Genomic DNA, 27,219 nt, shown 5'->3' on the forward strand with positions numbered 1-27,219 from the left:
TTATTATTATTATTATTATTATTATTATGTGTACATCATCACCAGAAGTTGGTGTTGCTGATGAGATGCTGTCATGCCTACTGGCAGAGCCAGAGTAGCTCAGTTGGTCCAGCATTTAGCAAAAGATTCCTGTATCGCAGGAGGTTAGTCCAGGTGATCCTTGCAGTTCCTTCCAACTCTACCATTTTATAATTCTCTGACTCTCAAGCAAAATGAAACAAGATAATTTTGTTTTATTGGGGTACAGGCAGCACACATAGCTGACATAAATCACTCACTTTGTGACAAAATGAACAGGAGTTGCGCGTTCCTAATGAATTGTGCAACATGGGGGGGCGGTTTCCCATCTTGGGATGGTCTTGACCATAGAGGGTACTACCAGGACATAGGACACTCCATACTGATAGCTAGAATGTACCCTTTAAGGCTGCAAACGTTTGCATACTTAATTTGGTATAGGACCCACTGAATTACTTAACACTGAGATTAGGGATTGGGCTGCATAAATGGTTCCAGCAGCTTTGCTGCTGCACAACTAATTTGATAGGTGCAGCCCAAATTAAAATCTCATGCTCAACTTCCTTTGACCTAGAATGGCAATGGGATTTATTCCTCCCACACACAAGTACATACAGAGTTCTAAAGTGAACAGGATGTTGCTAGCACACAGTTCCAAGTGGGTGTAGCTTGCGTAAGATTATCTGACAGAATAATATGAAGACAAAACAAACAGTGCAGGGAGCCAAAATGTGTGCGTACACGTACACACACACACACACACACACACACACACACACACCTCTCTCTGGAAATGAAATTTAATTATGAGGCAGCTCTGGACTGCAGTTTGATTTAAAACTACTTGAGCAATTGGTAGATATAAAGGCTGCTTTGAGTTGCTTCTGTTTCAGCTGGGCATCTCAAATCTTCTCCCACTTCCCAATTGGTGAGGTCATATAAATAAAGATTTCTGCATCAATCCAAAGTAAATAATGACAAGCCTCCAGCAAGAATCTAATATCAAAATGAGGTCAACATTTGTAGCACTGGAATTAAAATCTGATGCTTATGTTCATGTAAACTCCCTGGTACAATGGGAATGACTTCTGGAGTAAGCACCCATATGATCATGCTGTGGGAGATGTGGTGTTGTGTCTCCTTCGAAGTGTATTCTCTCAGCCACCTACAACCCCATCCATCCCACCTAACACATTTCTCATTGCAAACAGTGTTTAAAGCAAAGGGGGACCCTGCAAGACACTCTGATTTGTCTAAAATGTTTGGGTAGGATTAGAGTAACATCTGATTTGGCACCTGTTAATAAATGTTAGAGACTGCTTCTAGAGTGAGCAAGTAAAAACTGAGACATTTTATAGAAAAACAAACAGGCAGAATTAATTGTTAATAAGCTACATCTACTGCTTTCAATTTCAAAAACAAAGCAGGGACATGACTCTGCATAGGTGCCAACTCCCTGGGGCCCTGGGTGCCCAAGCACCCACAAAATTCCCTATGAAGGGGCCAGGCACCCACATTTTTCAGTGCCACGGCCCTGGGCACTCAAGATTGCGGGGCGAAGTTGGCACTCCTGTGACTCTGTAATGACACATTAGGCATTGGTGAGCAGTTTTTGAATTCTGTGTTCAGTAACTAAATTCTGGCAATCTTTGGATTATGCAGTTGTCATACTTGATGCAGGTAAAGGTAAAGGGACCCCTGACCATTAGATCCAGTCGTGACCGACTCTGGGGTTGCGGCACTCATCTCGCTTTATTGGCCGAGGGAGCCGGTGTACAGCTTCCGGGTCATGTGGCCAGCATGACTAAGCCGCTTCTGGCGAACCAGAGCAACACACGGAAACACCCTTTACCTTCCCACCGGCGCGGTACCTATTTATCTACTTGCACTTGGTGTGCTTTCGAACTGCTAGGTTCGCAGGAGCAGGGACCGAGCAACGGGAGCTCACCCCGTCGCGGGGATTCGAACCGCCGACCTTCTGATCGGCAATCCCTAGGCTCGGTGGTTAAACAAGCTCAAATGTAGTCCATAGTTTTCTTAGTAGTGTATTAAGTTCCTTACTTTTTGTCTCCTACATACAGAGATTCTCTGGCCCTCTTAGAGACTGTCCTCAAAGGTTTGCTTCTTAGGGTAGCTATGGGGAACCTCAAATCATAGGGCAGAGTCGTGAAATGCAGCTTCTCTTTTTTTTTATAAATATTTTTATTACATTTTCAAATACACAGTCAAAAATATAAAAGCCATAAATAGAAAAAACAAAAAGAAACAAAGAAGAAAAAGAAGAAAAAATAATCCAATTTTCAAACACATTTTTCCATAACCAACCGGACTTCCTCGCGTCTCCCCCACCATGCGTTCTTTACAATAAAAATGTCAGCAAATTATTACCTTATTTCATGTCTTAATTTGTACCTTTCAAATATTATACTTTTAAATTTAAAATACTTTTTATCAGTTACTTATACTTTAAATCAACCATAGTATTACTTTAAATTTCAACCTTTTCTTACTTATAACTTATTTTCCGGTTTAACCAAATCTAATCGCTGAAGCTAAAGTTTCCAAATCGTGCAGTTTTTAACATTCATACAACTTATGATATTTTTGTAAATAATCCTTAAATTTTTTCCAGTCCTCTTCCATTATTTCTTCTCCCAAATCTCGGATTCTGCCAGTCATTTCAGCCAGTTCCATATAGTCCATCAATTGCGTCTGCCACTCTTCCAGTGTGGGTAGATCTTGTGTCTTCCAATATTTTGCGATGAGAATTCTTGCTGCTGTAGTTGCATACATAAAAAAAGTTCTATCCTTCTTTAACACTTTCTGGCCGACAATGCCCAGGAGGAAGGCCTCTGGTTTCTGGGAAAGGTATACCTAAATACCTTTTTAAACTCATTATAGATCATTTCCCAGAAGGCCTTCACTTTTGGACAGGTCCACCAGAGGTGAAAGAATGCAGCTTCTCTATCTGGTGGTCCTCATGCCACGCCCCTTGCCAGCCTTGCGTTGGACTCTAAAGGGAATGTATCCTTCAAGCCCAATCTTGCTTGTTTGCCTGCGCAGAGGATACTGGGTGTGCAGTAGCTAGTCTATTGTACTAATGTGCACTGTACACTTTTTGCTCCACTAACTTTTGCCTCTGGCATGTAGGCCCAGGAAGGGAATGAGGCTGCGTGATGTGCCTAAGACAGGTTCCCCATCCCTCCTACCTTACAGCGAAAACACCAGAGACTCTTGAGATACATTTACTATGGTATAGGTTTTTGTGCACTACGGTCTACTTCTTCAGATGCATGCAATACACTGTGTTGCAGGCTACATAAGGTGATGTGATGGGAGTTGTAAGCAGTGGGGTTGAGGGAAAAGGTAAATTCTCATTCACATAATGGTTGTTGGTCATGACACAGGCACCCTGGCATCAGTACAGGCAACCCCTGATTTACGTGGGGGTTGCATTCTGGGTCATTGTGTGCATAAGCCCCCACCCCCCTTATGCCCTTTCTGGGTCCAAAAACAATGTGCGCATGCACAGTCGCACATGTTGCCTGTAAAGTTTAAGAAAATGCTTTGCCTGAATTCAGTCCAAGTGATAATACTGAACTCCCTACCCGTTCCAGCAGTTTCATGTGGTCTTTGATTGAAGTTCCTTTGTTCTATTTTGGGTTACCTTAAGGTCACTTACAGAATTTCCTGGAAGGCTGAAGTGTTGTACCCCCAGGTAGTTTTGAGGTTATAACTGTTTTTTTGTAGAGGCTGCCACTTCATCTTACATCCTTCCTGGATCATTTTTGGGACCTGTGCTTTTTAACTTGTTCATGAAGGGTGAGAGATGAGGGTGAGAATTGTGGTGGCCAAGTTTGCTGATGACACCAAAATGTTCAGAGTGATTTTTTTTTAAAAAAAAAAAAGATTGTGAAGAGCTCCAAAAGGACCTCAAAACTGAGTGAATGGGCAGTAAAATGGCAAATGCTTATGCAGGCAACCCTTGATTTGTGCTGAGGTTGCTTTCCAGGTTATTGCGCGCATTAGTGGAGCGTGCATAAACCTGCCCTGTTACGCGCCCATTGCACCCTCTTCCTGATCTGAGGATAGTATTTGCATGCATGATTCCATGTGCTTTGAACATGCACAGAACAGTTGTTCCCTGTATGAATGTCTGTCTTCCATACAAACTTGCTGGGCTCTGAGACTGTCAGAGGAGGCCATTCTCTTGGTCCCACCACCCTCACAAGCAGTGTGGGGATATGGAGGTCTGCTGCCAGACTTTGGAACTTTCACTGGTAGAAGACTGCTTTATTTCAGCAGGCCCCTGTGAACTGACTGTTCTTTAAGAAAAGGGCGTCTGATAAGTGCATTGCTGCTTTTATTTGTAATGGATTTTTTTTTTATATTGTTTTTATTCTGCTGGAGTTTAATTTTAACTATTAGCTTTTATATGTCTTTAGCTTTTGTATTTTATATTTGTTTTAATTTTTGTAAGCCACCTTGAGTCCCAGTCTTGGTGAAAGGAAGGATATATGACGATGATGATGGTAGTAATAATAATAAAGTGAGTATGTCATGTTTAAAAACAATCTTGATTTCACATACATGGTTTACCACAGGCACCCAGTTGGCCACTGTAAGTACAGAACTGGGTATTTTTTGGTTTTGGTTTTTAGTGTAACTATTGTTGTCTATACTTTTAATAGATATTTTGGTATATATATAAATTCTCGTGTTTAAATACTTTTAAATGATTTATTTTCTATGTTTTTAGCTTTTCCTATTCTATCTGTAAGCTGCTTTGAGTGTTTGGAGAGAAGGTGAGGATATAGAAGGTGGTGATATATATATTAATACAGGATGCTGGGCTAGATGGGGTGCCAACCCGATCCAGCAAAAGTAGAATGCCCTAATATACAGTGGTGCCCCGCAAGACGAACGCCTCGGAAGACGAAAAACTCGCTAGACGAAGGAGTTTTTCGTTTTATTAGCCGCTTCGCAAGACGCATTTCCCTATGGGCTTGCTTCACAAAACGAAGCTTGCCCCGCAAGCTCTGGGGATAGCGGGGAAGCGCAGCGCGCCTTCCCCGCTGTCCCCGGACCTCTTTTGAAGCAAGGGGCGGCGGGGAGAAGATCGCTTCTCCCCGTTGCCAGCCCCGCAATCTCCGGGGACAGAGGGGAAGGCGCGCGCGCCTTCCCCTCTCTCCCCGGACCCCTTTTGAACCAAGGGGTGGCAATGGGGAGAAGCAATTCTCCCCGCTGCCCATTACCTTGCTTTAAAACAGGTCTGGGGACAGAGGGGAAGGCGTGCGCCCTCTGTCCCCGGAGATTGCGGGGCAGGCAACGGGGAGAAGCAATCTTCTCCCCGCCGCCCCTTGCTTTAAACAGGTCCGGGGACAGAGGGGAAGGCGTGCGGCGCTTCCCCTCTGTCCCCGGACGGTCTCCATAGAAACGTATTGATTGATTTTCAGTGCATTCCTTATGGGAAACCGTGCTTCGCAAGACGAAAAACTCGCAAGAAGAAAAAACTTGCGGAACGAATTAATTTCGTCTTGCGAGGCACCACTGTAACTGATGTCTTGGGTGCTCAACGTGGCTGCCTTTTCTTTTTACGGGGCAAAGGGCTATGTGGTGGAAGGGGGAGCTCCGCCAGGCCTTCTCCCCCCTCAACTGTCACCTGGTGGCAGCAATTCCATCAGGCTGTCCCAGCGGGAGAGGTAGCGAGCAAAAGGCTCATTCCACCAGCTTTGCAGGAGGCTCCGCTCCATCAGGCACCTCCTCCTGGTGCTCCCTGAACTGGGCCAGCTTGTCAGTCGAGACAAGAAAATAGTGACTGAGTTTTTGTTTTCCTCCTGCGTTTTCCGTCTCTCTCTCAATCAAAATAAACAGATTGCAAGCCTGCAGGGACAGAGACTGCCTTGTTTTGAACACAAATGCCGCCGCCGCCTTCTCCTCGCAGTGCCTGCCACGCTCGCCGCCTCCTCCTTGCACCAAGCCTAGGCTTTAGGCCTTCCTCTGCCCTAGCCAGCAGAGCTAACTAGGCCTGGGCCTCCTAGAGCCCCCTCCACCTCCTTCCCCCAAACTGATTGGCCAAGAAATAATGGCAAAGACGCGTGGCTAGTGGGCGGGGCGGAACGCTAGAAGTCAACACAATAAGCGAAGGGGAGGGGGCCATGGGCACCACTGACCAATCAAAAAGGAAGGCTCGAACGGGGTTAGAAGGCAGAGCAGCCTGGATTGGGCCTACGGGAGTTAGCGTAAAACGTCATTTTGGTAGCCCTGACCAATGGGGCGCCCGTGCAAAGGAAAGGCGCGGCTATAGCACCGTCGAATGGGACGTGCCGCTAAGGCTTGTCCAATTAGACACTAGATCTGAATTAGGGGCGGCCATTTCGGCTCGGCGAGCCAACCAGAGGCGGGAAACCTCGGGCTAGATAAAGGCGGGCTCAGGAGCAGAGGCGGCCAATGCCCAGCGAGCAGGGCGTGGCTGGCCGCTTATTTTCCCCTTTCCACTCTGCCTAGCTGAGGGCCAATCGGGCAGCGGCAGGGGCGGAGCCGGGCCAGGGGCGGCCAATGGGCGCCGCGCTCCAGGGGCAGCGGGTTGGGCTGCGGAGGGAGGGCTTGGTTGCGGCGAGTCTGTCAGGCTGTGAGGTGGGGTAAACACACACAGTCGGGCTCCGGGCGCTGGACGGAGGCGGCGGAAGAAGAGAGTCCTGGCTGCTGCGGCTGACTCTGTGGCGGTGTCGTCGGCGTCGAGGGCTCCGGCGGCGGCGGCAGGACCAAGCAGCCGGCAAAATGGCGGCGGCCGCCCAAGTGTGCGAAAACATCCAGATGCTGCTGGAGGCGGCCGAGTTCCTGGAGCGGAGGGAGCGAGGTAGGCCTGCCGGCCGGCCGGCCCAAGTTCTCTCCGGCCTGTCGCCTTCACCGCTCGCTCGCTCGCTCTCGGGCCGCGCTGAGGGAGAGCATCCGGCCGCCCCGGTGACAGCGAGGCTTCCTCCGGGATGCCGCCGCCCCGTTGTTTTTTTGTTGCTCCTTTCGCTCCCCTCGGGAGAGGAGGCTGGGGAAGAAGGGGGGAGGGGCGACGCCGACCCCCCCCTCCTTCCGCGTTGTTATTAGTACGTGTGTTTTTCTCCGCTTCTCCCTCCCTCCCTCCTTCGGCCCGATCTCCGCCTTCCCTTCTTCCCATCCCCCCTGAGGGAAAGAGTAAACAACTCGGGCCTTTCAAGAGAAAATGGGAACCGCCGGAAAGGCTCCGCCGCGCGAGGAGGAGGAGGGGGCTAAAAATAAGCCCGAAAGGCGGCGGGGGGGGGGGGGGACGGGACGAATGGCCTGGCTGCTTCCTCCTCCTCCTCCTCCTCCTCAGATTTCCTTTCTTCTGAGCCTGTTCACTAGGGAGGGAGCCCCGGACTCCCTTCTGATCCAGCTTTGCCTTTTCTCTGGCTCGCTCCTCCCTCTTTCCTTCCCTCCCAGCCGCCGCCGCCTCCTCTTCCCACTTAGCGTGGCGGGGGGGGGGGCGGGGGCAGGTTGTGGGGCTGTAAAAATCTACCACGCGCCCCGCTTCCGATCGTGTGGATCGCGCGCCCCTTGTATTTTACCCCATTTAATGTGTGACCCGCTCCGTACAAAGCCTCTCGAAGGTATTTAACCAGAACATCCATGGCGACAAATAAATAAAGCGGCTGATGCCGACGCACACAAATAAATTCAGTTTGGGGGAGCGGGCCCTGTTGTTGGGGTGTGCCCTGCTATTCCTCACCCACTCGCTCCGCTTTTAACCCTAACGGGGGCCCGAACTGTAGAAGGAAATGGAGCGGCCATGACGATCGAGGTCAAGTGCTGACACTGTCGAGATGGAAAGCTGCTGTGCCCTTGCCTGAGTCTGAAGGCTTTGCCCATTTGTAAATTCCAAATAGCCTTTACAAAACTCTGTTACATCTTCTCTGGGAAAGGGGGGGGGCGGGGGAGTATCGCTGTGCTCAAGCGTTCATAATCTCTTGTCAACCCACAACTGAGACATTATTGATTCAGCATCATAATAATTGGTGCATTTCAAGCATTCAAAGTACCAGTACTTCCTGTACACTATTTGTGTATTCTTTATACCAGGCTTGTAAGATAAGATGTTAACGTACTGCACTTAAGAATGCTGAGACAAAGAGAATACAGACTTGACTGAGGCTAGTCATCTAGTGAATTTGTGAGTGAGGGGTGTTTGGAATTCGGCTTTCATGGCATGCGAAATCCTGTGGATGGGATTAATTTGAAAGAGAACATGCACTGAATGTCAGGAGATGAAGTATTTAGTTATATCTGCCAGTAAACTTAAATGAGTTATTTTGTTTTGCTGTGAGTTAATAATGGGATAAATAATTGTTTCTCCCACAGAAGCTGAGCATGGCTATGCTTCCATGCTACCCTACAGCAGCAAGGATAGAGATGCCTTAAAACGAAGAAACAAATCTAAGAAAAATAGTAGTAGTAGCAGGTAAGGAAAAACTGAGTGTTCTGCCTTTGTCTTGCAGGGTGAGCCATGCACATAACTCAGTCACTTCCAAAGCAACTACAGCAGAGGCATGATGAGTACATTGGGCACGTGCTAATTACAAGGATATTAGCCTTATTTAAAAGGTTAAGATGTAGTCCTAACCCCACTTGCCTGGGAGTAAGCCCCATAGAGTTAATTAGGATTACAGTTTAAGTCAAGATGTAGATTGTATTGTGTAAAAGTTTTCATGTTTGTGATCAAAAGGGCATGACAGTTTCACTTTTGTTTCCTGTCAATGTTTACACTGGCCTCTGAACCAATATACTGCACTGTAATGCTGCAGTTGGAATATCTGAAGAAGTATTTGTCAAAAATTTAAATTAAATTCAAATTTAAAACATCCTTCATCTTGAGTTGGCTGTGCTTCATTCTAAGGATTTTGAGACACGTTTTTAGGAAAAAAGGCACTTAATCAGTCTAAATACTCAAGTTAATTTGCAGGAAACCACCACACACATTTCAGTGCCAGTTTAATTTCTGGAAGCCACGTTTTCTAAGAAATTTAGAATGGATTTGAAGAGTGCTTATTTGAAGCCAGTGAAATTTGAAAACACATTAACAGCTGTAATCCAGGGGTGAGGCACCTTTGGCCCGCCAAATGTTTCAGAACTCCCAACTTCCATCAGGCCTAGAATGTATGGTCAATAGCCAGGAATGATGGCAGCTGTAGTTTAGGAGACCAGAGTTTCCCCACACTTGTTACAATCCTGAGCACAATTATTAAAGAGTAAATGCTGTTGTTGAAATGGGGTTTACTTCTGCATAAATATGCTGCTTCTCTTGCATAAGTACAATCATATGGATCCAGGTTTTTGCACCAGTTCCTTAATTTTGTGCACAAAATGACTATCTGCCTATGGGGTATTTGTAGTAAGTATTCAAGACTGCTATATAATACAAGATGTGTTTATTAGGCATATTTATGTCCCATCCTTTATCCCTAAAACAGCAATCAGGGTGACTTGCAGCATATCAAAACAACCATATAAAATATAGAAAAGCAAAACAGTTAATGATGGCAGATAAAATAATCTTAACAGTGAGGGTCAGTATTATAACAGCGTCAGTATTATAACATCTTGGTGTGGAAAGCCAAAGTCCGTTGGAACAAAAACATATTACTCTATTACAATTCTGCTAGATAATGGCAGATTTAAGTTCCTTGGACATTGATGAACTGGGCAGTTTAGGATTGCCATATGTCCTTTTCATGGGTATATAAAATGAGAGTTGTCATAGTGAAGTAGAAGTCGGCAAATGTGGCCTCTTTTTTGCTCTTCAAAATATGGCAACACTCATTTCAGAAGTTCTTATTGAAGTATGATAATCTTTTTAAAGGCCCAGTTGATTTAACCATTAGCTTGCTAACATTTGTTTTAGTTTTCTGTTTACATATCTGGAGATTCAGGCTACCTTTATGTCATTGCATGCCTTAGAAGCAGGAAGTACCCAGTTAAAGCTTTATCCTTAAATTACCCTGCTGTGCCAGTGGTTAGTGGTCTTGAGATAAGTACATGATGTTCTGCCGTTTGGGAATGGTATGGAAAGTGGAAGATGAAGTTTCAGTGTTAACTCTTCTTCCCCCTTGCCCCAGCTTTATTAGTTTACCTTTTAATGTGAACCTTACATTAGATATAGTTCTCCAGGGAAGTGTATAGTTTGTATAAAATTATGTTGGGACAAGTAAAATATATGCTCAAATATAGTTCAGGACTCTCTGGCAAGCTAATCAATTCAGTTCATAGGTTCTCCCTCCAATGATTTTCATGTAAGCCCATTTTCCTGCTTTAAAGATGAGTGTGTAGTGGAACTTTACTTTGAAAGTGTGCATACCATTCGATTTAGGTGCTAGATCATCAGTTGCATCAGATATGGAAGATTTAGAATTGTAGAATTGGAAGGGACCCCAAGGATCATTTAGTCCAATCCCCTGCAAGGCAGGAATATGCAGCTATCCCATATGGGAATTGAACCTGCAGCCTTGGCATTATCAGCACACGCTCTAACCTAACCTGAGCTAGGAATCTTCTGGAGTCTCATTCAGCTGTCCCTTCTAATTTGTTGTTGCATGTGTGTGTTTATTATTTCTATTCTTCCTTTATTTAATTGTAATGTAATGTAATGTTTAGAATAATAAAAAGAACATACTAAAAACAAAGGTTTCTACTTAAGAAATACTTTTCTAGCCTCTCATGCGAGTAAACACAAGTCTTCCCCAGGATTTGGCACATGGGGGTGTCACCTGACGGCCACATACCGTATTTTTCGCCCCATAAGACGCACTTTTTCCCCTCCAAAAATGAAGGGGAAATCGGTGTGCGTCTTATGGGGCGAATGCCTTCAAGCCTCGCGCGCCCGGCAGGAGGTCCTACCGGGTGCGCGAGGCTTGGGGCGGCAGCCTGTCGCCCGAAGCACGGGGAGCCCTCTGGAGGGCTCCCCCTGCTTCGTGCGAGTGTCTGCAAGCCTCGCACACCCGGCAGGAGGTCCCACCGGGTGCGGGAGGCTTGGGGCGGCAGCGGACTGCTTGCCGGCATGCAGAAGCTTGGGGCGCGCTGACCTCAGCACGCCCCAAGCTTCTAGGTGCGCGCAAGCAGTCCGCTGCCGCCCCAAGCCTTGCGCACCCGGCGGGACCTCCTGCCGGGTGCGGGAGGCTTGGGGCGGCAGCGGACTGCTTGCCGGCATGCAGAAGCTTGGGGCGCGCTGACCTCAGCACGCCCCAAGCTTCTAGGTGCGCGCAAGCAGTCCGCTGCCGCCCCAAGCCTCGCACCCGGCGGGACCTCCTGCCGGGTGCGGGAGGCTTGGGGCGGCAGCGGACTGCTTGCCGGCATGCAGAAGCTTGGGGTGCGCTGACCTCAGCACGCCCCAAGCTTCTAGGTGCGCGCAAGCAGTCCGCTGCCGCCCCAAGCCTCGCACCCGGCGGGACCTCCTGCCGGGTGCGGGAGGCTTGGGGTGGCAGCGGACTGCTTGCCGGCATGCAGAAGCTTGGGGCGCGCTGACCTCAGCTTGCCCCAAGCTTCTGGATTAGCGCAGGGGTCCGCTAGCCCTGGGAGAGGCGTCCGGCTCTCCCACGCTAGCGGAGACCTTGCCGGCACGCAGAAGCTTGGGGCGCGCTGAGCTCCGCACGCCCCAAGCTCCTGGTGTAGCGCAGCGCACCTGGGGGGGAAATAAATTTTTTTCCCTTTGTTTCCCCCCCTAAAATCTAGGTGCGTCTTATGGGCCGGTGCGTCCTATGGGGCGAAAAATACGGTACATGGGTTTGTGCAATATGTTTTTGTTGTGCGTTAGTAGTTTTGTCTTCATGAGTACATCATGTGCAGAGTGTATATAATCTGTTCTCTTCTCACATACTTATTTAAATGAAATTATGGTGATGATTATGTTGGGTAAGTTATCCAAAATCATTCACAAGTTCTTCAAAAGCTTTAAGAGGAGCAGTCATGTAACTTGGATGGGTTAAATATGTGCATTTTTTTTTTAGTTGTAATCAAATGTTATCAAGTTCTCCTGGAAAGTTTTTTTCTCACTCTTAAAAGCAACGGTTCCCCACCCCAGGACAGGAGGAAGAAAGACTTTTAAAATACTCCAGGAAATTTCTTTCTTAATCTGTGTTCTGGGGTATACAGTGGTGCCCCGCAAGACGGAAAGCTCTCTAGACGAAAGAGTTTTCCGTTTTGGAGGTGCTTCGCAAAACGAATTTCCTATGGACTTGCTTCGCAAGACGACAATGCCTTGCGAGTTCCTGCGGTTTCCCCCCCCTTCCCCCCTTTTTCTAAGCCGCTAAGCCGCTTATCAGCTGATCCGATCAGCAGATAAGCCGCTAAAAGCCGCTAATCCACCAATGGGCTTGCTTCGCAAGACAAAAAAAACCGCTAGACGAAGAGAATCACAGAACGGATTCTTTTCGTTTTGCGAGGCACCACTGTAGTTGGATTCAGAAAGACTGTGGGTCTTGCAAAATAAGTGGTTGTGATTCATTCAGTAGATTATTTTGCCACGCCTTATGGTGAGAGCCATGGAACGGGCAGGCATGATTGTATCTTATTCATAATGCAACTGTGGTCCCTGGTTTGTATCCCTACTGACCTGGGATTCAGTAACAAACAGAGTTGCATCTTGTTCATAGTGGTTTGAAACCTGCAAAGGTATGTTTACTCCATGGTTGACAAGTGTAAATGGTAACATTAATCCCCTCTTTCTCTATTTAGATCAACACACAACGAAATGGAAAAGAACAGGTGAGTCTTCAAATGATTAAAAGATTTTAATTAATCAAAGCAGTAGTCGCATCTTACATTTTATAGTAATTTGATGAGGTGAATCAAAGCAGTGTTTTTAGGTTAAAAATCCAGTTTGGGGAAGCTGTTTTTTTCTGGGTGGTGGCTTGAAGTACAGTCATACCTTGTTTTGAGTCTGCCCCGTTTAGGGTCCATTTCGTCGAACGTCCGTGGCAAACCCAGAAGTACCGGAACAGGTTACTTCCGGGTTTGCTGCTCACACACGTTCAGAAGCATTAAATTGTGCTTCGCACATGCGCAGAGCAGCGCTTTGTTGAGCATCCAGGGCTCTAACAGATCCCAGACGCAAAAGGAGGTACGACTGTATACAGAATTGTGCATGTGGCAAGAGCTGCTGAGTGGAAAGGCTTTAATGCAAAATCTCACTGTCTTTGGGCCATTCTGTTTGCCATATGCATTAAATCACCCCACTATAATCAGAATTCTCAAACCACATTGAAATGATTCTGAAAACTGTCCTTTAGCCTTTCTGTGTTTGAGTTCCTTTAGGTAATTGGGTCTGTTATGAAAATAACGTTGGTAGTGATGGTTCTCTGAATGACAAAGTCTCAGAAAAAATATTGCTGAAGGAAAAACTTCTCAGCAGCTTTCCTCCTCCGTGGTCTTCAGAAAGGGGCTATTGCTCCAGTGATGTTTGCTTAGGAACTGTGTGGTTTCATTCCAACCACATGTGCTAGTGGGGGTCTGCAGTCTGTATTTCCCAGCTGGCACACAGTACTTCAAAAGGCTTTCACCGCAGGGACTAGTTCATGGTTGCCTGTTGCCACTTTTCTTGCATACGGTTCTCAGACTAGTAAATGAATGTGGGGAATACTGATTTATAAAGTCAATAACCTGTTCAAAGAATCATGCTGAAGTGAGGACTAAATTTAAGGCCAATTTGGCACCCATACATGTGATTGCTGCTCTAACTGGGTTGGCACAAATAGGACATCTAGAGTACTCTTTGGAGGCACATAGTAGGTGTACCTTAGTCACAGTGTTGTGGCTTAATTGAGATGGTTTTATTGGTGTGGTAGACTGGTGTGGTAGACTTACCATGTGAGGCTGGAATGTTAGACTAATTCCTATGTTATATAGAAAAGGATCTTGGTACAACCTCTCCTGAAACATTTTATGAATTAGCTGCATATCTTTTGTAAGAACTGGAGCTTAATTTGGGATATGGCAAATGATGAGTTAATGGTTATGAAAAGAAGGTAATGAAACTTAGAAAATAGGAAACTACATATTACTATTTCTCTAAAATGCACCATGGGCTTCATTTTGACATTTTTCTACTCTATTTAAGAATGAAATTATTTTTTTACACAGACAAAAAATCATTCTGTGTTTTTACACAGGCGCTTTCAACAAGGGATTAAACATGCTGCAACACTTTGCACCTAAAGTGAATTTAAATGGCTGCACATCTTCAGTCTTTTAAATTATAGAATTGAAACAATACATTGTGTTTTAAATGTTCAGCTTTTCATCATTGTTAGCATGAACTGAATTTCCAGGAAGAAAATGTTTTAGGAAAAATTCCCTGTTGTCCTTCAGGCCATTTACTGTAGAGCAGTTTGGGCCTTTTTAGTAAATGTAGCCTACAACATGTAAACATTTGTCTGTGTTCCAAATTAGGTGTGTTGTAAATCATTTTCTATAGAAAACTCATTCAGCAGTGCTTAGTAAATTGCTTCCCATAATATTTACCAAGGAAATTACAGAAAGTGAAGCAGGGAAATTCCGCCAGCTCAGCCTGTAAATCTCATGATCCGATAAGATATCTTAGGAACTACAATTTAAAATGATGTGGGCATGATTTAGTCATGGTTAAGCACTTTGTACACTTAAATTCAATAACAAAAGCTAAGCACGTGTTTTATTTTCTTCCATGGAATAAATGAAAATTAAGTGTTTAAATTTTAAATGTGTTTACAGCATGTCTACAAATAGCAAGGTTGCATTTGTGAAGACTGCTTGCAACATAACCAAATAAATAGTGTTTACTGTCTGTTTTATTTTAACAATACCTGTAGGCTGCCTTTCAAGGGATTCCAGGGAGCATACAGTGAACATAATAATTAAAAATACAAATATAATAAAACATCTGTCAAGTGATTTAAAGATTGAGAGGCAAAGAGAACTGTAAAAAGTAAAAGAAGAGTGGGACAACAAGCCTTTCAAACTCCTGAGCAAATATATGTTAAACTGGTGCTGAAAAGATAGTAATGCCAAAAACAGTAACGCCAACACCAGTCATATCTCCCTGAGGAGGTGAGTGTGGTACCAGCACAGATACTACCCTGTCCTTAGTGCATACATAATACGTTTTCTCTAAGGAAGAAGGCCCTCTGCCAAGGATCTCAAGGCATTGTCCTATAGGCATTTGGGTCTGAAGGCACTTAGAGCTTTAAAGGGAATTCCTTGAATTGGAAACAACTAGGAAATCAGTGTAGTGCTTTGAAATGGAAGCACTATGACTCATCTGGCTTAAACAGTCAAAATTCTGGCAGCCAAATAAAATGTTATGGTTATCCATCTGGATAGGGGGGGAAAGGAAATTTTAACAGTGCTCTTTTTGAAAATGCAATACTTTATTGTTGCTTTATTGATTTGATGTCATTGCAATTACATCTGGAAGGCATCACATTGGCTACTCCTGACGTAGACTGTATTTGAAGAACTTCTGAAACTTTCCTTGTTGTGTCAATGAAATTCTGGTTCACAACATAGTTCTTGCTTATTAAATATATACTGTTCCATGCTGGTCTTAAGAGTACTTTTGTATACTTAGTAAATATGTATCTTTACTTAGGATTGCATAGGACTAATTGAGGGCAAATTGTAATTGCTGCAGCCTGGGCTCTACAAATGGCAGATCAGCTTGTAAGCCACCAATTATTTTTCCTAGCCTGTGGGAATATTTGTTTTCTTTATTTTTATTGTTGTATTAAAAATGCCCCTAAGTATGTGGCAGTTTGACTTGAAGGAGGAGGTCCTATTGTCCCCACAGTCCTAACTCCCAGCACTTTTTTTGTTTGAAAAGTAAAGACTAATCCCAATAATTTTGTAAGCATAAAGAACACCATCTCCCTCAGCAAAAACTTTCAGGACTGTGTTTTCCCAGCTCCTGGCTTTCACCAAAAGGCTGTTCCATGTAACTCTCCCCTGACCTTAGGCAGGCTCTCTGTTCTTCTCACCCACCTCTGCAAAGGGCTTCATTTGTACAGCCTGACAGGAATTCCTTTTTAATACCAGCATTAAAAAAAGGACCATAACATATACTTCCTCCAGAGAAATGTGCTCTGGGAGTTTCTTCCAACCTTTCATGAACTGTTTTCTTAACAAACTAGTATTTGAAACATCAGTAGGGAGCCTTCAGCCCACTGGCTGAATTTGGTCCAGCGTGGATTCCATTTTGACCTGTTAAGCTCTTTTCCCCCAAACCATGCCCATCTGCCGCACACCTGATGTCATATGTGACGGGTTGGCAGCACAACCAAGTTCCTCCTTAGAGAACCCTATTGTGCAGCTGATCCCTGCCTAAATCAAGGGAAACATAAATCAGGGTTGAAGTTCAAGCTTGCTGGATCAGCTGTGCAGCAGAGTTCCCTGTGCAGAACTCAGCTGTGCAGCCAATTTTTGCAGAAAGCAGCTTTGCCAGCTGTATGCTCAGTGCCTGGGAAGCTGGCAAAGGCCTCTATGCTGCAGTTCCCAAGTGCCTGACAACCATATGGATGCAACAACCTACCTGCATCTGCTCACCTGTCAAAAGTTGTGCATGGCGGTGTGGAAATAGAGGAATCTGGCCCACCAGTCTAAAAAGCTTCCCCACCCTTGCTTCATACACATACTGTTTATTTTGTCATCAGTCCTGAGCCGAATTGAAGGCTAGAGTGAATTTGTTTTAAAAATCTGTTTTCTCTTTCGTCCCATGTGGTTAAGGAATGGAGAAGGACTGAGCTGAAGGGAAGAGGCAAGGAAGGAAGAGTAGCAGAAAAGGGTACACACAGAAGCTGGGAATTTAAAAGGTTGTAGGACCAGGAAAGAGACCTTTGTGAACTGCTTATGGTCAGAATAGATAGTACTTGGTTAGACGTGCCAGTAGTCCAGTAGGCTTGAATGTTGTGTTAATGAATAGGCTTACTAAAACCATTCAGTTTAAAGGCTTTTGCCTTTAGTTGAAAAATTCTAAAGCTAAACAGAGTATTTACATGGAAAAGCTCAAGGTCTCCAACAGCTAGTTAAAATGCTGGTGATCAACTTATCAGTGGTGGTTAGTTATCTCTGAAACTAATTTTGCTACATTACTGGGTAAGGTAAAACTGGAATTAGTTTTAATTAAAATGTGTGGGTATCTTGCGTTGTGTAATTATAATTGCATCACTTTATGACTTTGTGGTGTATTTTATTTTGAGATTGACTAGCTTCATGGCATATGTTACGTCAAAGTAGATTTAAACTACAGGTAGGAAACTGAATCTTAACTCCCTAGTGCAGCTGATCTCAGCAGGTGGTTGGACCTTGAAAGGAGTCTTGTGCCGCACTTTGAAGCCCTGACAATCAGCTGGTGGTTGAGCTTCAAAGCTACCTGTAAACCCCTTGTTTGACCCAGCCTCAATATTACTGCCCCACATCTGACAAATATTACTGCCCCACATTGGACATAGGACAGGAGAGCTTGGCTTGCCCACTGTGGCCTGGCAGTTCTTTACCCCTGTTTTAGACATTTAGAATGGGTATTGAATCAGGCATAGCCAACTTTCAAAAGACCTAATTCAGAATGGCCTGAGACAGTGATGAACATGCTTTTCATCTCTTTTCTAAGCTTTGTGATTACTTATCCTAGTTCCTTAGTTATATAATAGAGAAGTACCCATGATGAATGTTTCCAGATCGTTGATCTTGCACTCATAACAACCTGTGTGTATCTTGGTTAACAGACGTGCTCATCTGCGACTGTGTCTGGAGAAGCTCAAAGGGCTGGTGCCTCTTGGACCGGAATCCAGTAGGCATACCACGCTAAGTTTACTTACAAAAGCTAAATTGCACATCAAGGTGAGTTGAAGCGGATGTGCTCTAGAGCTCCATGTAAAAAAGCTCATTACTTTATGTTTGTCAAATATATCATGGAACTGAGATAGGGAGTAAATAACGCCATATTCCTAAAGAACATTGTTTCCTCGCTAATGAAGAGGGCTGCTTCATCATGGTACGAGAAAGGACAAAACATCATAATCTTTGAGTCAACATTGTACCACATTGGAAGAATACATACAGACATTAAGTCTTGGCAGGCACTTGAAGGTAAATCGTGATGAGTAGGTGCCAAAGACAGTGCTGTGCATCACTGATGAAGGGTCCACATGATTTTATACAAGGCCTTAAAATTGCTTGGGAAGTGCCATTAGACATACTTCATATGCAAATAATAATAAATCGATATAATGGCTTTTAACTTTTGCACATAATGCACAAGAATCATATTACACCTGTTTTGTTCTACAGAAACTTGAAGACTATGACAGAAAAGCAGTACACCAAATAGATCAGTTGCAACGAGAACAGCGGCACCTGAAAAGGCAGCTGGAGAAACTGGGTATTGAGCGAATAAGAATGGACAGTATAGGATCTACTGTTTCTTCTGATCGATCCGATTCAGACAGAGGTGTGTACTGGTGGTGATTGAGTTGGGTCCCTGCTTCCATGACCAAATAGGAATTGCATTGTTAGGAAGTGAATGCTGTCTGAGCTACCCAAGTAACATTGCATTTCTTTTGCAGAAGAAATCGATGTGGATGTGGAAAGCACAGACTACCTAACAGGGGACCTAGACTGGAGCAGCAGCAGCAGCCCAAGTGATTTGGACGAAAGGGGAAGCTTGCAGAGTGTCTGCAGTGATGAGGGCTATTCGAGCGCCGGCATTAAGAGAATAAAGCTGCAGAACAATCTCAAGGCTTGTCTCAGCCTATAAGGAGCCAGTAGCTTTCTTTCCATCCATTGCTGTTTCCTTGTTGGATCTTACTAGGTAGTATGTTGGACCGTCCCACAATTCTCTTGCACGTAAACTTCTTGTGCCACCAACATTACCAAAATCTGCTTTGCCTAAGTCTGAAAACAGTGCATAGGGTTGTGGGTTACAAGCTACTCTCTGGAGCACACATCTGATGGCATCCACTAGCTTCCCTTTTCTGTCAGTAAACTCATCTCTATGAGACTGAACATTCCTACCAAATTTCTAAGCACCCAATAATATTGTTGCAGTAATAGCAACTTACACTTTTTGCCTGTGCTGCTGTTGCTTAATGTTCAAGATTAACTTTTTCACTATAGGGGTGGGAGGAGGGGAGAGCATAATATAAGGTGTCCAAAACAGCCAGACTAGCCACTATTCCTCAAACATGACCTCTATAGGAAGAACTCGTGGTTTCTGTCATTCAGAGCTGGTAATTGGCAGAGCATACTTATGAAGCATTGCAAGTTTCTGTGAGGGAATTGTGCAGTGAAATGTCCCAGCCACTGTTCAGAAGTTATTCTGAAGTGTCCCAAGTCATTGTAGTTGTAATGTAGTAATCTCTGAGACACTCCTGCCAGTACTGAATCAAAGCTCCATTTGGATTATAAGCACTGAGCCACCTTCTCATCAGTAGTCCCAGAGGGCGAGGATTGAGACAGGCAACTGGCAGACTAAAACTAACTTTGGCAGAAATATAGTAGGAATAGGATTGTGCAGTAGGCTCTTGATGGGGTGGGGTTCTTTTCACTATTAGCTCATTACCTTGGTAGGATGCCTTTACTTAAAGACATCTCAATTATCTTTGGTGTCAAAAGACCAAATGGTACTTTAAACTACTCCAGTGCAATCTTTATGATGATGTCTTTGCATTGATAGCTGCATTTACCTTTTGTTCCTAGCAGCAGTTCTAGCTAAGTCCTTCTTGTCTCTGGGACAATTCTTTCTACCTCAGAGAGATGAACAAAGCTGATCTCGATCCCTTTAGCACAAAAGAATTATGCCTCATTTGTATACTTGGTTCTAGTCCAATCTGTTTACTTAAAAAAATTCAGCAATAACTGAGTGACAAAGTTAGCTGTGCTAGCTTTGAGTTAATGACTGAGGAGACTGCATTACAGTAATTCTGTGGTGCCATCTTGGCCTTCTAGCACTCCTTTGCCTGTTTAAATTATTTGGTAGCCCTCAGAAAAGTGACTTGCATGTGGATTTTAGGTTTGACTTTATTATCTTTTCTGTCTGCTTCTCACCCTGTCTCTGGTGTCCCACATCCAACAGCATTCTAACCACTAACTAGAGCACACACAAATGTACATAACGTGGTCTATGAATAGTATTTATTCATTTTTATATAAACTTAATGTAATAACATTCTTATGATTTTATGCTTTTATAGATGTTTAGGTAACTTTGTATTTCACGGTCCACTGAGTGAGATTTGCTTAGTCCCATTCTCTTTGCTTTGAACATTAACTCCCAGGGACTTTTAATATTTATTTGTATACAGCTTGCTGTCCCCGAGCACTTAGAGGCTACCTGAGAGCCAGTTAAGCAACTTCATGTCACTTCACTCTAAAAGGGCTATGTAGCTTATTTAGCTTCAAAATGTAATTCATGCTTGCTTGCATGACCTGAGCTGCCAAAATCCACTAGGACACAAGTTCTAAACAACATGAAAATTACATTTGATTTCTTCAAGAAGCTTAAAGCTATCTTTGGAAAAAAATTCAAGATGGGAAGTGGGGCTAGTGGATTGCTAAAGATCTCCAAAGCTATTTCTTTTGAGTGTGCTATCTTTTTTTTTAAAAAAAAAAAAGGCTGGAATTTTAAGTTGTCCAGCAGACTTGCACTGAACTCCTATTTGTTGGAGGCCTTCTTGCATTTATAAGCTGGCTTTGAATCGAAGCAGAAAACCCTTCAGAGAGCTAGCTCCCAACCTGTAAACTAAAAGAAGTTGAGTAGCTGCACTTTGAGGTCCTTTGTTCCGACATGTTTCTTGCCTGAGACCTTTGAGCTTCTATATTTGTTAATGAGTTGCATAAAACTGCCTCACAAATTCAACTCCATGTTGCCACTTTAAGGTTCAAAGTAACTTCAGATTTTGGGGGCATTTTGATGGGGTAAATTTGAATTACAAATTTGTGTACTTTTCTTTAGACGTAACGAGTCTTAAGGATTCGGCCTAATGTGTTTTAATTGTTGTGCCTTTATATGAGTTAATTATAACTGGGCACAATCCACTTCTAACTTCTCCTAGATAGTACCCCTTCTTTCTCTCCCTCCTTCCCCAAGCAACAAAAATATATAGACACATGGAAGTAGCAGTTTAGCCATGGTTGTATGTGGCCACTTTTGTTTTGGTGTACTTTGAGCCGGAGAAATTCCTGGTGGATTGTGCCTGTTGTATTTTTAGTAAAATACTGTGGGATTCTTGTTTTGGGGGGTTGGGGTTTTGGTTTTTTGGTCCCTATTGTGAACCGGTAATTAATCTTTGCACTGTTTGGATGTGGTTCTTTCAAAATTTGGATGGTACAGAAAAATTGAACTTTGCAAATGATGCACTAATGTTAAAAAAAACCTTAACCCTAAGGAGGTGAGCGGGGTTTCAGACGCATCTGGGCATCTAAAACAAATTGTCCCGTGGGCTCCAGGGACACCTTTAAATCTCTTGGCTAGGACTGGCCTTAGCAGCTGCAAACTTTTGTGGTGCTCTTTGCTATTCACCCAGCCCATCCCTCAGATAGCTGTGCCCACTTCAAGGATGGATAAATAGGCCCAGTTGCATACATGGCCCCCCATTATTAGAAATTCCTGCCAACAGGGTGAGGGAGGTTTGTACTGTGCTTGCAGGTAGGTGTGGTGCATAACTGCACTAATCTATCCTGTCTCAACTTCATGAGCAGAGGTTTCATACACTGCCAAGGTGGTGTGGGAACAACCACAGGGGTTGTGAGTGGCAACCATGTCACTTGGGTGATGTATAAGCTGGGCCACAGAAGTGTGACATTATGGTCTAGCCAGACTTTCTCTCGAATTCACTGATCCACCAGCATTATGACTCGATAAGCTACAGATACATTAATTTTGAAGATTACTAAAGGGGAACTGGGGTTGTTTCTGTGCCTGTGTTTACAGCTGGAAGCCGCATGTGTTAAAAAGGTCGCACTAAACGCTGTTGCACTCAGTAACGGCCTGCGCAGATGCGAATGTGGGGCGCACTTGATTGGAAATGGAAATTCAAAATTTTTGCTCTTTCTGATCAGAAGTAAATGTGGATGTCAGGGTGACAGTCTGAAGTAGCCTAAAAAGTATTGTCTGTACCTGATGAACTTTTCTCCTGAGTGTTGAACACCCAGAACTTTTATTATGGTATTGTGTTTTTTATAAAGCAGAGCTTTCAAGGTGCTGGTAGTCACATCTTGTGAACTTTTTTCCAGGGTTGGTGTGAATACCTGTTTTTGATTCAAGCTGAGCACTTATTTGAGATGTCCAGTGAGGTGCCACAAACTTTCCCACCCTCTTGCAAGATTCCAGAGCTCTGGGCATTAGCAGGCTGAGTTCTGCCAACTGCCATTTTAGCACTTTGTTCTCAGAATATGGCACTTCTCTCCCGCCCTTATCCCCCTCCCTCACTCTTTTGTCTTGTTGCTCTCTCTCTTCAGGAGCGCTTACAAATCCACTAGAAGGAAGCCCTGTGTTCTTTGGGAGGATGGGACGAATGATGGGGAAGCTTCATTTTTTTAAGTGCTTGCTGCCTAATTAGAGTGAACTGGGCATCTGGTGTAAGCTCTAGCAATATATTAGGACTCGGAGTCCTCCTTTTGCCCTCTTGGTAACAAATTTCAGGTTTTGACACTTAACTGTATTGAGACAAATTCTGCTTTCTATACCTAGTTTATGTTTGCTCCCCTGATTACAAATACTGTGTTGCTTACTCCCTTGCTGCTTTGATTTGAAGAGGGTTTATTATTATTATTAATTCTTTCTGTTAGGGCACGTGTTTGGTTTTTGTACATTATGACCACCTGAAGCTCTTGGAACATCTATGTGAATCAGTGACACTCTTAGTTTGGAGGAAAAAGACCCCCACACACTACTGAGCAAACAAAATCTCTTTCCCTGCTCCTGCGTCTCTGTACAAAGATTGACTATAGCAAACCTGTTTGTTTTGAATATTGTGGTCTGGTTGAACAACTCTTAAAGTCAGCTTGTTTGGCTGCCATCTGCTTGACGGCTTAAATATGCTTACTGAAACATACCTGTTCCCTTCTGAAGTGCCCAAAGATTTGGCCTCTCTGGAGGAGGATGGCTTTATTTTTGTGCTGTTCTTTTGATTGACCTTTCCTCAAATAGGTGCTCTTAACAACACTTGCGCTTTTGAACTCTTGACATTAGTTTTGGAGTCTTCCAAATAAAAATGCAGCCTAAACAGGGGAGCAGCAGATAGGGAGAAAATAGGAATTCAGTTTCCAGATGTTCAGTTCCTAATGTAAATACCATGTCATAAAAATCCTGTGTCAAGACCATATAATGGTGCTTTTTATTACAGTTAGCACATGCATTTTTAGAAATTACATGTTTTAGAAGACCTTGCTGTGTATATGTATACTTCTGTATTGTTCAACTGTTAGAAAATAAATTATTTCATTATTAAAGAGTGCTCCAGTGTGGGTGTTTATTGAAAGGCAGCTCTTATTCATTCATTTATAAAGACATTCAGATCATTTTGAAACTAGCTAGTAAATCTTTTTTCACAGTCTGTAGGGAACATGCAGCTGTCTGAAAACCACTTCTAGCATTTTTTTGCCCTAGCTTCCAGCAGCAGCACCCATACTAAGGACCCATTGAGATTCTGGGAACTTGAGCTGATGCTATGGCAGTGATGAAACTAAGCAAATGTGGACCTGATTAATGTTTGGCCACTGACAGTACCATATCAATTACTCTGAGCCATGCAAGGGAAGAGGGGGTGGAAAGTATAGTATGGAAGCATAATTTCCTTCACTTGTCTGAATCCTGCTGGTTGATGCCTGACTCTTCCACAGCACTGGGGACTAGAATAGGAGCTATGGTCTTGGGCCAAATCTGGTGAACTGTCAGCTCAAGGACAAAGGAAGTGGGAGGAACAAAGTACAGTGGTACCTCGGGTTAAAGACGCTTCAGGTTACAGATTATGCTAACCCAGAAATGGGGACACAGGTGGCACTGTGGGTTAAACCACAGAGCCTAGGACTTGCCGATCAGAAGGTCGGCGGCTTGAATCCCCGCAACGGGGTGAGCTCCCGTTGTTCGGTCCCTCCTCCTGCCAACCTAGCAGTTCGAAAGCATGTCAAAGTGCAAGTAGATAAATAGGTACCACTCTGGCAGGAAGGTAAACAGCATTTCCATGCACTGCTCTGGTTTGCCGGAAGCGGCTTAGTCATGCTGGCCACATGACTCGGAAGCTGTACGCCGGCTCCCTCGGCCAATAAAGCGAGATGAGCGTCACAACCCCAGAGTCGGTCACGACTGGACCTAATGGTCAGGGGTCCCTTTACCTTAACCCAGAAATAGTACCTCGGGTTAAGAACAGAAATCGCAGTGCAGCAGCGCAAGGCCCCATTAGCTAAAGCGGTACCTCAGGTTAAGAACGGGCCTCCAGAACGAATTAAGTTCTTAATCCAAGGTACCACTAGCTACCGCACTGGATCTTCCTAGCAGGCTCCTTTGGGCTAAATAGTGCCGCCTCCATTCTCAAACAGCTGTTGGCCAAGCTAGTTGCCAACCAAGGAGAGTCTTGGGGCATGAAACCTACTTGGAACAATCTGTCTTGCAAGGTGGTTGTGAGAATAAAATAGGGGCAGGTGCTGCTTTAGAGAATGGGTTTATGCAAAGAAAGCAGAGAAGAGAGCCATTGAAGAACATGTGATTCTGGATCTCACAAACGGATGTTGCTGGAAAGGAGTCTGGAACCTGCTAAAGAAACAAGTAAGTTTACTCTTCTTGTTTTATCTGGAAATGCTCCCATTTTTTCTGCTTTGTTGCACAGTCCCAACTCCTAAGCAGTTGCATGCACATCAGGCAACATAGGAATATCAGAGCAAATCTAGTCCAGCACCCACTTTGCCTCTGGAAAGCCCACAGACAGAACATAAAGGCAACATCACTCTCTGGTACTCATTTCCCAGCAACTGGAAGTGGAATATGCAGCCATCCTGCCTTGAAGCCATTGATGGCCTTATGTTTCATGGACTTGTCCAACTTGTCTTTAAAGCCAGCTAAGCCTAGTGGCAGTCATCATATCTCAGCAATGAATCCCATATGTTAGCCTTGTGTCATATGAAATTATACTCTTCAGTCCTGAATCTCCTGCCAATCAGCTTCATTTGATGGCTCACAGTTCTAGGGTTCTTGAGAGGCAGAGAAAGGTTTGTGGCTGGATTTTCCTCACACCATGTATCATTTTATTATGAATTTCTATAATGATCCCCCTTTGGCTTCCCTTTTTGTTTTATGAACTCAAACACTTCCAAAGTAACATTTCCTTACAGAGAAGGTGCTCCACTCCCCTGATCATATTGGTTGCCGCCTTCTATATTTTGTATTTAGTTCTACAATAATTAATAACCTCTTCAATAATCAAGACTGGAAGCAGCAAAGTTCCAAAGGAACAAGTCTGTGCTGTGGTGATGTATTTGCTGCCTGGGCAAACCTTGACTTTAACTATGGATGTGGGAAATTTTCCATTGGTATCATTTTCTGCTAAAAATTTCCTGGGTTTGGGGAGTGCACGTTTCATAAAATTAGTAGCAAACTGGCTACACCACCAGTCAAATATTTTCAGTAACTTCCAAATAAAAATTTGAATTTGTTCATAACATTTAAACCTCTTAATTGCAATCCTGTGCATGTTTACTCAGAAGTAAGTCTCGCAGGGTTCAGTGGGGTTTGCTGGGCAGTGGACTGAAGACTGAAGTATACTAATCAAATTATTTTGCAGCAAATACTCCCTCTTCCTTGGATTCCTGTATCTATAGATGCTAAGCCCTGTATGGCAGGACCTTACTTCTTCCGCCAAGGAGTTCAGGGTGGTGCAAGTGGTTCTCCCCATCTCAATTTTATCCTCAACAACAACTCTGTAAAGTAGGTTAGGCTGAGTGACAGTGATTGGCCCTAGGTCACCAGTTCATGCCTTAGTTGATACACTAACCATGGCGCCACACTGACCCTTTGCCAGTAATATAATATACTGTTGGCTATTGTAAAATTAAGCATGTAAAATTAATGTGGCACGCTGCTTAAGTTTTGCTTACGAAAGCTAAGTCAAATGAACAGGCAAAATCAGCTCTCAATCAACCCGAAGAGCAGTGGGAAAATGTCTCAATTTTTTTGTGGTAAACTCCTGCCTTTTGTGGGCACCCCCCCCCCCCGTGAAGACTGCCCACAGGTCTTCCGATTTTGGACAATGTTTTGTCAAAAAATGACCAAAATACTCAAAACACCCCATTCCAACTTCAAAGCAGCTTTGTTTAATAAATCTATGGGGTGAGAAGTTTCAAGTCTCAGGAGCATTTTACATGAAAGCTGGTGGCTTCCAGAACTTCAGTTGCCCCAAAGTGCAGAACCTTAGTGCCTTTTGCTTTGGTATAAAAAAATGTGGAGCCTAGCATTAACTGAAACTCACAAATCATGTGTTGCTTGGGGGACCTGGTGAGTTACATCATTTAGCACTAAAGCAAAACCACAAAGATCAGCAGAGAAAAAGCACAGGAAAGCTTGTGGCATCAAATGTAAGTTTTCAAAATGCAAAAAATAAATAAAACCAATCCTGAAACTGGCTCTGTTCTCAAGAGATTGTGGCTCGTTCTAGGCAAGAACGTGCTGAGAGGTGATCTGTAATCTCTGGAAGCAACTGCCCTGCCCATACAGATAGAACGGCCTGCTCTGTGCCTCGCTTTTGCTACCTGGCGCTTAATGGGCAACTAGCCAATGCCACAAATCACAACCTTTCTGACAGGGTTTCCCCTGTCTTGTTTTGCTCCAAACGTGGTGGTGAGGCTTGAAGTGTCGCTCAGAATGCCTTGACGTTGGCAGGCCAACCATTTGTTGTTGTTTTCCCACTGCAAGAGCCAAAGAAAAAGTAAAGAACTTTGTGATTGTGGCAGGGAGGTGTGCCGGTTAAGGAGCAACAATCTGTGTGGAGAGGCGAGTTCTTGGTTTAGTAGCTGTTGTGAAGGAAAAGGGGGCAGGAGAAGACTGGTTTGAGCACTTAAGGCCCTGATCCAGAGACCTATGCTTTAAAAAGGCGGTGGCACAGCAACGGCCTGCTGTCATCTTACTGGTTTTTAGGCAGCACTTTTACAGACTGGCATAAGCAGAAGGCAGGTTCCTGCTCCTGG

At 44.2% G+C, this 27,219-nt stretch overlaps 1 protein-coding gene and 2 long non-coding RNA genes across 7 annotated transcripts in view; 2 read left to right on the forward strand and 1 right to left on the reverse strand.

Annotated features, from left to right (window-relative positions):
- The window catches only part of LOC310712028, a 130,058-nt gene that overhangs the window by 47,738 nt on the left and 55,101 nt on the right, over window positions 1–27,219 (reverse strand). The gene's annotated exons all lie outside the window — the stretch shown is intronic.
- On the forward strand, window positions 1,965–4,730 carry LOC310712000. The gene is made up of 2 exons (XR_014528713.1): window positions 1,965–2,181; window positions 2,964–4,730. It is a non-coding gene; the product is annotated as an uncharacterized lncRNA (long non-coding RNA).
- On the forward strand, window positions 6,533–23,496 carry MXD1 (MAX dimerization protein 1). Of its 5 annotated transcripts, none has more exons than XM_083514446.1 (7): window positions 6,591–6,877; window positions 8,389–8,488; window positions 12,754–12,783; window positions 14,767–14,820; window positions 17,772–17,886; window positions 18,337–18,496; window positions 18,612–23,496. In XM_083514446.1, exons 1-7 carry the CDS (start codon window positions 6,799–6,801, stop codon window positions 18,800–18,802), a joined length of 729 nt encoding a protein of 242 aa, XP_083370572.1. In that variant the 5' UTR covers window positions 6,591–6,798; the 3' UTR covers window positions 18,803–23,496. The 5 variants fall into 5 exon arrangements, with proteins under 5 accessions (XP_083370574.1, XP_083370572.1, XP_083370573.1 ...); XM_083514447.1 differs by having other exon boundaries at window positions 18,615–23,496; XM_083514450.1 differs by lacking the exon at window positions 14,767–14,820 and adding an exon at window positions 16,785–16,859.

The sequence above is a fragment of the Podarcis liolepis genome, assembly GCF_965112155.1.
Source record: "Podarcis liolepis genome assembly, chromosome: 7".
In the NCBI taxonomy this organism is placed as follows: domain Eukaryota; kingdom Metazoa; phylum Chordata; class Lepidosauria; order Squamata; family Lacertidae; genus Podarcis; species Podarcis liolepis.

Bases quoted from the DNA above. Each gene is read 5' to 3' on its own strand.
- MXD1 (XM_083514450.1), top strand. From the start codon at position 6,799: ATGGCGGCGGCCGCCCAAGTGTGCGAAAACATCCAGATGCTGCTGGAG. The intron at 8,489-12,753 runs GTAAGGAAAAAC...TTCTCTATTTAG, and splicing joins AAAAATAGTAGTAGTAGCAG to ATCAACACACAACGAAATGG. The intron at 17,887-18,336 runs GTGAGTTGAAGC...TTTGTTCTACAG, and splicing joins AAGCTAAATTGCACATCAAG to AAACTTGAAGACTATGACAG.